Source organism: Larimichthys crocea, chromosome X (genome assembly GCF_000972845.2).
Source record: "Larimichthys crocea isolate SSNF chromosome X, L_crocea_2.0, whole genome shotgun sequence".
Lineage (NCBI taxonomy): Eukaryota > Metazoa > Chordata > Actinopteri > Sciaenidae > Larimichthys > Larimichthys crocea.
This window is the reverse complement of record NC_040020.1, coordinates 14415174-14425317: the sequence shown is the minus strand read 5'-3', so window position 1 is coordinate 14425317 and position 10144 is coordinate 14415174. Positions and strand designations below refer to the sequence as shown.

At 41.6% G+C, this 10144-nt stretch overlaps 1 protein-coding gene and 1 pseudogene across 1 annotated transcript; both read left to right on the top strand.

Moving 5' to 3' along the window:
- LOC113746536 (large neutral amino acids transporter small subunit 2-like) overlaps positions 1-8895 on the top strand; it is an 11502-nt pseudogene extending 2607 nt beyond the window's left edge.
- On the top strand, positions 5513-9418 carry LOC113746648 (large neutral amino acids transporter small subunit 2-like). Its single transcript, XM_027283206.1, has 8 exons — positions 5513-5642; positions 6662-6815; positions 6922-7045; positions 7324-7427; positions 7903-7999; positions 8098-8247; positions 8418-8595; positions 8769-9418. Exons 1-8 carry the CDS (start codon positions 5618-5620, stop codon positions 8879-8881), a joined length of 945 nt encoding a protein of 314 aa, XP_027139007.1. The 5' UTR covers positions 5513-5617; the 3' UTR covers positions 8882-9418.
- Positions 9419-10144: the final 726 nt, after the last annotated feature.

Sequence of the window (10144 nt, the reverse complement as noted above, 5' to 3'; positions counted from 1 at the left end):
GTTTTCTTGCATGAGCTCCATTTCTACGTCGCAGCGTATTATTTGTATGTCAGTGTCTCCCTCACACAGCTCACTCTCTGCTCTCGTTCTGCTTTTTCCTTCGGCTCTTGTTTAGTGTTGTTGACCTGGGTGAACTGCCACAGTGTGCGCTGGGCCACATGTGTACAAGATGTCTTCACTGCTGGCAAGCTTTTGGCTTTGGGCCTCATCATAATCATGGGTTTCGTCCAAATATGCAAAGGTAATATTCCTTATCATTTTGGCTTTAAGTAAAGCAGTTTCTACTCAGGTTTAATGTTTAGAGATCTGAAGAGTTGCACTTGTCCAGTGTTTCAAGTTTTTCTAATACTAATTGTGAAGAATTTTCCTGACCCCCAATTCCTGAAACCAGTGTATTAAGGCATGATGCACTAAGAGAAAAACGTTTTTGAGTTGTAATGCTTCAGCTACCATCACGATCTGTCCCCTTGTGCCTCCCACAGGATTTATGTTCTAACATGAAAGGGGATTACAGTCTCTTTTAAGCTTTCATCTCACTCATAATCCTTACTCACTCACTCACTCACTCACTCACTCACATCACACCTGCCAGGCCCTGCAAACAGACTCATGTGATTTTAGCCCATACATATTCCTCAGAAGCCAAAGATGCTGCTAATTAATACATGTTTTATGCAGCCCTTTATGTGATCTGGCCTCATTTGTTGTTGGCCATCAGAAATATTTGGGATATTGAGTTGGCTAAAATCTAAAGCTGTTAAAATGTTGCTTGCTGTTCCCGTCAGTAAGAGACCTGCAGAGGAACTCACTCAACATCTCTAGATTCAGTCATTGCAGTAAAAATTTACAGGTGTATAATAAAATGTGCTGCTGGTTCACTGGAACACTTGATAACTGTCATCTGTCTCAGGCCCATTATGTCTGCTGCCCAATGCCAGAGTTGTTGTACTTGAGATTGGTCTTATACATAGAGTAAATACATAATTAATACATCTGCAAGCATTGAAGAAAGAAAAGCACTGCAGTCTGTACATCCTAAAAATACACTGACTGAGAAGGCTGGGGTGTGTGGGTTTCTCCCAAAGAGATATGGTGAATATAGCTACAAGTTGCTACCAAGTTGGCTAAATACTGCCTGGTCTTGGTCTTGACTTGACTACAACACTGCCCCCTGCTGCTCAAATATGAAGGTTAAAAAGCATTTTACAAGTTTTAGCTTCATTTCAGAAATTTTTTTGGTTTTGGTTCACAGGTCACTATTACTGGTTGGAGCCAGTACACGCCTTGGAGACTTCCGAGACTATGATGTTGGTCTGGTAGCTCTGTCCTTCCTACAAGGCTCCTTTGCTTATGGAGGCTGGAACTTCCTCAACTACGTCACAGGGGCTGGTTGACCCATACAGGTGCACAGTTTGTGTTATTGAAAGTTTTTCTATGGGGGCATCAAAGCTCAGTCACAGAAATGGCTAATATCCCTGAACCGCGTTCTTGTCTTTCATCCTCTCAGGATCTACCTCGTGCAATCTTCATCTCTCATTCCTGTGGTCACCTTTGTTTACGTGTTTGCCAACGTGGCCTACGTCACAGCCATGAGCCACACAGGAGCTGCTGGCTTCTAATGCTTGGTCGTGTGAGAAACCGAAGCATGACAACTAAATGGTGTGTGTGTGTGTGTGTTTTGTGTGTGTAGATGAAATCCAGTAGTTGTGTTGTCCAGTAGCCATTTAGAGAACCGCAATATCTGATGCATGCCCCTCATAGTAAAATATTGCTTGTAACACTTAATGTGTGCCCTTTTGCACTCCGTTTTGAAAGTTCTGATTAGTCGCCGTTCTTCGAGTATGTGTTGAACTGTTTACTTGTTTTCTCCTCTTCTCTCTCTACTCCTATATTTCTCCCCAGACATTTGGAAAAAATTGCTAGGAGTAATGTCATGGATATGCCCATCTCTGTGGCGCTCTCCACTTCGGGGGAGTCAATGGCTCCCTCTTCACGTCGTCTCGGGTCAGTTGTTCCTCCCCTGTCCTCCTCCTCACGGGCCTCCCTTTCTTCTCATTCCAGCTTCTGTGGTTGCCGTGCTTTTGTATGTTACTCTATTTACTGTCGAACATGGAGAAAGGGTAAGCAGGGTAAAAATGAGAAGCCTGACAGGAATCAAATACTTTAGCCGTGCGAAGGCTGATCTTTTTTTGGATTTCAGATTGTAGGGCAAGAGCCTGTATTCCTCTAGGTGCATATTTGACTCTGCTAAGACAATACCACTTGACCAATAACATCCCAGAATACTTTGTATTCCGTTTTTGGTCCATTTTCACCCTGCAATTTTCACTTCTGCAGTCTGCTTCTGCACCGGTGTCTCCATAATCACCTGATGTGTGTTTCCTGAGTTGCTCCCTCAGGTGCATACGGTTTGCAAGCAGCAGCTGGCTCCGCTCTCAGGACTTAACAGCCTGCAATTCTGTCTCTCAGGCTGTTTTCGCCGGAGCGGGGAAGGCCACCTCCCACGTCTGCTGGCCATGATTCCGTCACAAGCTGCCTCCAATCCCAGCATTATTGTTTACTGTGAGTCCTAAGAAAACTTCCTAGTCCTATATTATGTCCATGTGTGCCCTCACCTTGTGCAGAATGATGACTTTCTCCTCTCTCACCCACTTAGTTGATCTCTACTCTGCGATGTTGTGCACCAGTGACATTTACACACTCATAAACTACGTGGGTTATCAATACCTTTTCTATGGCGTCACTGTCGCTGGGCAGATTGTGCTGCGCTCAAAGAGCCCAACCTGTATCGACCCATCAAGGTAAAGATGGACAAAACAAACTTCATGTTATTGTCTTAACATGATGGCACCAAAGTTTAAAACTACCACTATAAAAAGACTGCACAGTATATACATTTTATAGAGCTCAATTTAAACTTCATTTGTTAAAGATATTTTGAGGTTTTACAGCACTGTTCCCTCATCCTCCAGGTAGCCTTGTATGGCCAGTCATCTACCTGTTGTTCTGGGCCTTCCTGCTGGTCTTTCTCTCTACTCCGAGCCATTGGTCTGTGGTACCGGCCTGGCTATCATGATGACGGTGTCCCTGTATATTTCCTGGGAGTCTACTGGGAAAACAAGCCAGAGTGTTTGTGATGCTGCCATTGGTAAGGCAAATCCTGGTGTCATAAAGATGTCATGTGAAGTGGAAAATGTAATTGTATATGTAAAGATACAGGATACATTAATTGTGATACATGCCAAGTGTCTTTTTGAAATGAATACTTCTGTGTAGACCTGTTAACTCTAATCACAATTATTTCCCAACTGTATCCAGGTAAGATAACTCATCTGTGCCAAAAGCTCTGTTCTGGTGTCCCAGTCATAGAGGAGAACCCGGCCCATCGTACCTCAAAAGAACGCTGGAAATGTGGAAGACGAATAAAGCCTCAAACGGCTGGACTCATGCATAAACAAACAAGACAATGTCCCACACTCTGTTTGGGGGGTGAAGACATTGGAGATATCGGCATACACATTCACTTGTGGTTCTACAGCACTGGACTTTATTGTTCTCTTTTTTTCTTTTTTTTTTTACTGACCTGACCACTATTCTTTAGTGTGTGTGTTTGAGATGAAAATATCACTTAAATTATGAAAGTCATTTTTATTTATTTCACATGGAACTTTAAAACTTGGTCCTGTTGTTTGAGTCTGAGAGGCAGGGAAAAATATTGAAATATGCAGTTTGTTGTCTTGTTGAAGCTATGTGGTGTTTATTTCCACTCACTGTATTAACACTAAAATGAAATCTTACACATGTTTAATGATTTTTACTTTTATTGGATTCATAATATTAACGTGCCAAATTGTATTAATCAATTCAAAATGTTCCCTTTTTTTTGAATACATAGAGTGGTATGTGATTGGTCCATTAGCTGTCAACTATTAAAATTTCTAAGCTATTTTGATAATGATTAACCGTCCAAACTTGATTTCAGCTTCTCTTTAGTTTTTACCACACACAACTGAATATATTTGTATAAACAAGACATTTGAGGACGTCACAAGGGAATTTTATGGACTAAGAACTAATGATCAACAGATTAATTAATAATGCAATGATCGTTAGTTGCAGCCCTAGTAGAACAAATGTTTGTTTATCCTGCACATGAGTAGATCTCTAGTTCTATTTCTGGTCAAGACTATTAAGTTTTTAGATGTTGATGTTATTGAACATTTAGTCCTGTGAATGACAGTTCTCCTGGCACATATTTAGCACATGGCCATGGAGGAGACCATCTACTTATTTTCTATCATATAATCTTCTCAGTTTGTTTCTACCACCTGAATTGTGTCTTTGACAGCTTTTCTACCTGTAGGGAATGATACTGTAATGCCCAGTTGTCCTCCCACTGTCTCTCACTGTGCAGTGTTACACTGCAGTGGTATCGTGCTGCCTGCTGCACCACCTCATCAATGTTTCATCCACCTGTTGGAACACCTGACGTAGAAGGGGGCGGAGTCCACGCACAATGAGCGATCAAATTGCGGAAGTCATGAGCGGCTATGACAAGCCAAGGTGGGTCAAGATGTCACCGTACCCGAAATAAGACGGGAAACTGACGGATTTGTCTTCAAAATAAAAGCCTGATTACAAGACAGGAGGCTGTCCCATCAAAGTCATTCATGAGCCTCTTTCATCAATTTGAGGAAAATCGCCACAGCCACTTTTTAGAAGGGATGATTTGAGTATCTGTACTTTAAATATGTACATTTACACATGTACATTTGTTATTGTGATGTAGCCTATATATAACCAAGGTAGTCCTCAAGGGTTGTATATACATTTAAACACCTTTGGCTAATCAAGTTTTATTCAATGTAGACTCGGTGATGAGTCCTTTGTGCTCTTTCTGGAAATTCTGGGAGTTTAATGATAAGAAAAGGAACTACACTTTGTGCAAGTGTATGCTCTGGATAGGGTGTTGCTTTCTCAGGAGGTGGATTCTGCTGTTGGAGCTCAGATACCTGACCCCTATAATTACTGTTCTGAGCTGTGACCCTCTTCCAAAGTAAGGCACCACCAGTGAGGCGCTACAACATACCCTTCAACACCTTAGAACATGCATACCCAAATAATGTAACCATATCAAACATTATTCTTGCACTTGTTTTCCTGTTATTCATGCCGATAGATAGATAGATAGATAGATAGATAGATAGATAGATAGATGATAGATAGATAGATATGTATTATTATCCCAAGCTGGGAAATTACAGTGCAGCCGCAGCATTACACACAGTGATAGGAAAAACTCCACATGACAAGTGTGACCCAACTAAGCATTGCTTTTATTTTACATTTATTTCATGAGGACCCTTTTTTTAAATGGTATTTTGAAGGATGTAAAAACAGCGTTTTCTTGCATGAGCTCCATTTCTACGTCGCAGCGTATTATTTGTATGTCAGTGTCTCCCTCACACAGCTCACTCTCTGCTCTCGTTCTGCTTTTTCCTTCGGCTCTTGTTTAGTGTTGTTGACCTGGGTGAACTGCCACAGTGTGCGCTGGGCCACATGTGTACAAGATGTCTTCACTGCTGGCAAGCTTTTGGCTTTGGGCCTCATCATAATCATGGGTTTCGTCCAAATATGCAAAGGTAATATTCCTTATCATTTTGGCTTTAAGTAAAGCAGTTTCTACTCAGGTTTAATGTTTAGAGATCTGAAGAGTTGCACTTGTCCAGTGTTTCAAGTTTTTCTAATACTAATTGTGAAGAATTTTCCTGACCCCCAATTCCTGAAACAGTGTATTAAGGCATGATGCCAAACTAAGAGAAAACCGTTTTTGAAGTTGTAATGCTTCAGCTACCATCACGATCTAGTCCCCTTGTGCCTCCCACAGGATTTATGATTCTAACATGAAAGAGGGATTACAGTCTCTTTTAAGCTCTTCATCTCACTCATAATCCTTACTCACTCACTCACTCACTCACACACACTGCCAGGCCCTGCAAACAGACTCATGTGATTTTAGCCCATACATATTCCTCAGAAGCCAAAGATGCATGCTAATTAATACATGTTTTATGCAGCCCTTTATGTGATCTGGCCTCGATTTGTTGTTGGCCATCTGAGAATATTTGGGAATATTGAGTTGGCTAAAATCTAAAGCTGTTAAAATGTTTGCTTGCTGTTCCCGTCAGTAAGAGACCTGCAGAGGAACTCACTCAAACATCTCTAGATTCAGTCATTGCAGTAAAAATTTACAGGTGTACTAATAAAAATGTGCATGCTGGTTCACTGGAACACTTGATAACTGTCATCTGTCTCAGGCCCATTATGTCTGCTGCCCAATGCCAGAGTTGTAGTACTTTAGATTGGTCTTATACATAGAGTATAATACATTAAGTACATCTGCAAAGCATTGAAGAAAGAAAACTCACTGCAGTCTGTAAATCCTAAAAATACACTGACTGAGAAGGCTGGGGTGTGTGGGTTTCTCCCAAAGAGTGAATATTAGCTACAAGTTAGCTACCCAAGTTGGCTAAATACTGCTTGGTCTTAGTCTTGACTTGACTACAACACTGCCCCCTGCTGCTCTGATATATGAAGGTTAAAAAGCATTTTACAAGTTTTAGCTTCATTTCAATGAATTTATTTTGGTTTTGATTCACAGGTCACTATTACTGGTTGGAGCCAGTACACGCCTTTGAGACCTTCCGAGACTATGATGTTGGTCTGGTAGCTCTGTCCTTCCTACAAGGCTCCTTTGCTTATGGAGGCTGGAACTTCCTCAACTACGTCACAGAGGAGCTGGTTGACCCATACAGGTGGACAGTTGTGTGTTATTGAAAGTTTTTCTATGGGGGCATCAAAGCTCAGTCACAGAAATGGCTAATATACCCTGAACCGCGTTCTTGTCTTTCATCCTCTCAGGAATCTACCTCGTGCAATCTTCATCTCTATTCCCGTGGTCACCTTTGTTTACGTGTTTGCCAACGTGGCCTACGTCACAGCCATGAGCCCACAGGAGCTGCTGGCTTCTAATGCTGTGGCAGTGGTGAGAAAACCGAAGCATGACAACTAAAATCTGAACGTGTGTGTGAATATGCATGTAGAAGATGAAATCCAGTAGTTGTGTTGTCCAGTAGCCATTTAGAGAAACCGCAATGATCTGATGCATGCCCCTCATAGTAAAATATTGCTTGTAACACTTAATGTGTTGCCCTTTTGCACTCCGTTTTGAAATGTTCTGATTAGTCGCCGTTCTTCGAGTATGTGTTTGAACTGTTTACTTGTTTTCTCCTCTTCTCTCTCTACTCCTAATATTTCTCCCAGACATTTGGAGAGAAATTGCTAGGAGTAATGTCATGGATCATGCCCATCTCTGTGGCGCTCTCCACCTTCGGGGGAGTCAATGGCTCCCTCTTCACGTCGTCGCGGTCAGTCTGTCCTCCCCTGTCCCTCCTCCTCACAGGCCCTCCCTTTCTTCTCATTCCAGCTTCTGTGGTTGCCGTGCTTTTGTATGTTACTCTATTTACTGTCGAACATGGAGAAATTGGGTAAGCAGGGTAAAAATGAGAAGCCTGACAGGAATCAAATACTTTAGCCATGCGAAGGCTGATCTTTTTTTGGATTTCAGATTGTAGGGCAAGAGCCTGTATTCCTCTAGGTGCATATTTGACTCTGCTAAGACAATACCACTTGACCAATAACATCCCAGAGTACTTTGTATTCCTGTTTTTGGTCCATTTTTCACCCTGCAATTTTCACTTCTGCAGTCTGCTTCTGCACCGGTGTCTCCATAATCACCTGAACTGTGTGTTTCCTGAGCTGCTCCCTCAGCTGTGCATACGGTTTGCAAGCAGCAGCTGGCTCCGCTCTCAGGACTTAACAGCCTGCAATTCTGTCTCTCAGGCTGTTTTTCGCCGGAGCGAGGGAAGGCCACCTCCCACGTCTGCTGGCCATGATTCACGTCACAAGCTGCACTCCAATCCCAGCATTATTGTTTACTGTGAGTCCTAAGAAAACTTCCTAGTCCTAATATTATGTCCTATGTGTGCCCTCACCTTGTGCAGAAATGATGACTTTCTCCTCTCTCACCACATTTAGTTGATCTCTACTCTGCTGATGTTGTGCACCAGTGACATTTACACACTCATAAACTACGTGGGTTTCATCAACTACCTTTTCTATGGCGTCACTGTCGCTGGGCAGATTGTGCTGCGCGTCAAAGAGCCCAACCTGTATCGACCCATCAAGGTAAAGATGGACAAAACAACTTCATGTTATTGTCTTAACATGATGGCACCAAAGTTTAAAACTACCACTATAAAAGGACTGCACAGTATATACATTTTATAGAGCTCAATTTAAACTTCATTTGTTAAAGATATTTTGAGGTTTTACAGCACTGTTCCCTCACCCTTCAGGTGAGCCTTGTATGGCCAGTCATCTACCTGTTGTTCTGGGCCTTCCTGCTGGTCTTTTCTCTCTACTCCGAGCCATTGGTCTGTGGTACCGGCCTGGCTATCATGATGACAGGTGTCCCTGTATATTTCCTGGGAGTCTACTGGGAAAACAAGCCAGAGTGTTGTGATGCTACCATTGGTAAGGCAACATCCTGGTGTCATAAAGATGTCATGTGAAGTGGAAAATGTAATTGTATATGTAAAGATACAGGATACATTAATTGTGATACATGCCAAGTGTCTTTTTAAAATGAATAATTTCCGTGTATGACCTGTTAACTCTAATCACAATTATTTCCCAACTGTATCCAGGTAAGATAACTCATCTGTGCCAAAAGCTCTGTTCAGTGGTGTACCCAGTCATGGAGGAGAACCCGGAGCCCATCGTACCTCAAAAGAACGCTGGAAATGTGGAAGACGAATAAAGCCCTCAAACAGCTGGACTCATGCATAAACAAACAAAGACAATGTCCCACACTCTGTTTGGGGGGTGAAAGACGTTTGGAGATATCGGCATACACATTCACTTGTGGTTCTACAGCACTGGACTTTATTGCTCTTCTTTTTTTTTTTTACTGGCCTTGACCCTGACCACTATTCTTTCAGTGTGTTTGAGATGAAATATCACTTAAATTATGAAAGTCATTTTTATTTATTTTCACATGGACCTTTAAAACTTGGTCCTGTTGTTTGAGTCTGAGAGGCAGTGGAAAAATATTGAAATATGCAGTTTGTATGTCTTGTTGAAGCTATGTGGTGTTTATTTCCACCTCACTGTATTAACACTAAAATGAAATCTTACACATGTTTAATGATTTTTACTTTTATTGGATTCATAATATTAACGTGCCAAATTGTATTAATCAATTCAAAATGTTCCCTTTTTTTTGAATACATAGAGTGGTATGTGATTGGTCCATTAGTTGTCAACTATTAAAATTTCTAAGCTATTTTGATAATGATTAACCGTCCAAACTCTGATTTCAGCTTCTCTTTAGTTCTTTACCACACACAACTGAATATATTTGTATAAACAAGACATTTGAGGACGTCACCAAGGGAAATTTTTATGGACTAAGAACTAATGATCAACAGATTAATTAATAATGCAATAATCGTTAGTTGCAGCCCTAGTAGAACAAATGTTTGTTTATCCTGGCACATGAAGTAGATCTCTAGTTCTAGTTCTGGTCAAGACTATTAAGTTTTTAGAGTGTTGATGATTATTGAACATTTAGTCCTGTGAATGACAGTTCTCCTGGCACATATTTAGCACATGGCCATGGAGACCATCTACTTATTTTCTATCATATAATCATTCTCAGTTTGTTTCTACCACCTGAATTGTGTCTTTGACAGCTTTTCTACCTGTAGGGAATGATACTGTAATGCCCAGTTGTCCTCACACTGTCTCTCACTGTGCAGTGTTACACTGCAGTGGTATCGTGCTGCCTGCTGCACCACCTCATCAATGTTTCATCCACCTGTTGGAACACCTGACGTAGAAGGGGGCGGAGTCCACGCACAATGAGCGATCAAATTGCGGAAGTCATGAGCGGCTATGACAAGCCAAGGTGGGTCAAGATGTCACAGTACCCGAAATAAGACAGGAAACTAGACGGATTTGTCTTCAAAATAAAAGCCTGATTACAAGACAGGAGGCTGTCCCATCAAAGTCATTCATGAGC

Bases quoted from the DNA above. Each gene is read 5' to 3' on its own strand.
- LOC113746648 (XM_027283206.1), top strand. From the start codon at position 5,618: ATGGGTTTCGTCCAAATATGCAAAG. The intron at 7,046-7,323 runs GTGAGAAAACCG...TATTTCTCCCAG, and splicing joins CTTCTAATGCTGTGGCAGTG to ACATTTGGAGAGAAATTGCT. The intron at 8,000-8,097 runs GTGAGTCCTAAG...CACCACATTTAG, and splicing joins TCCCAGCATTATTGTTTACT to TTGATCTCTACTCTGCTGAT.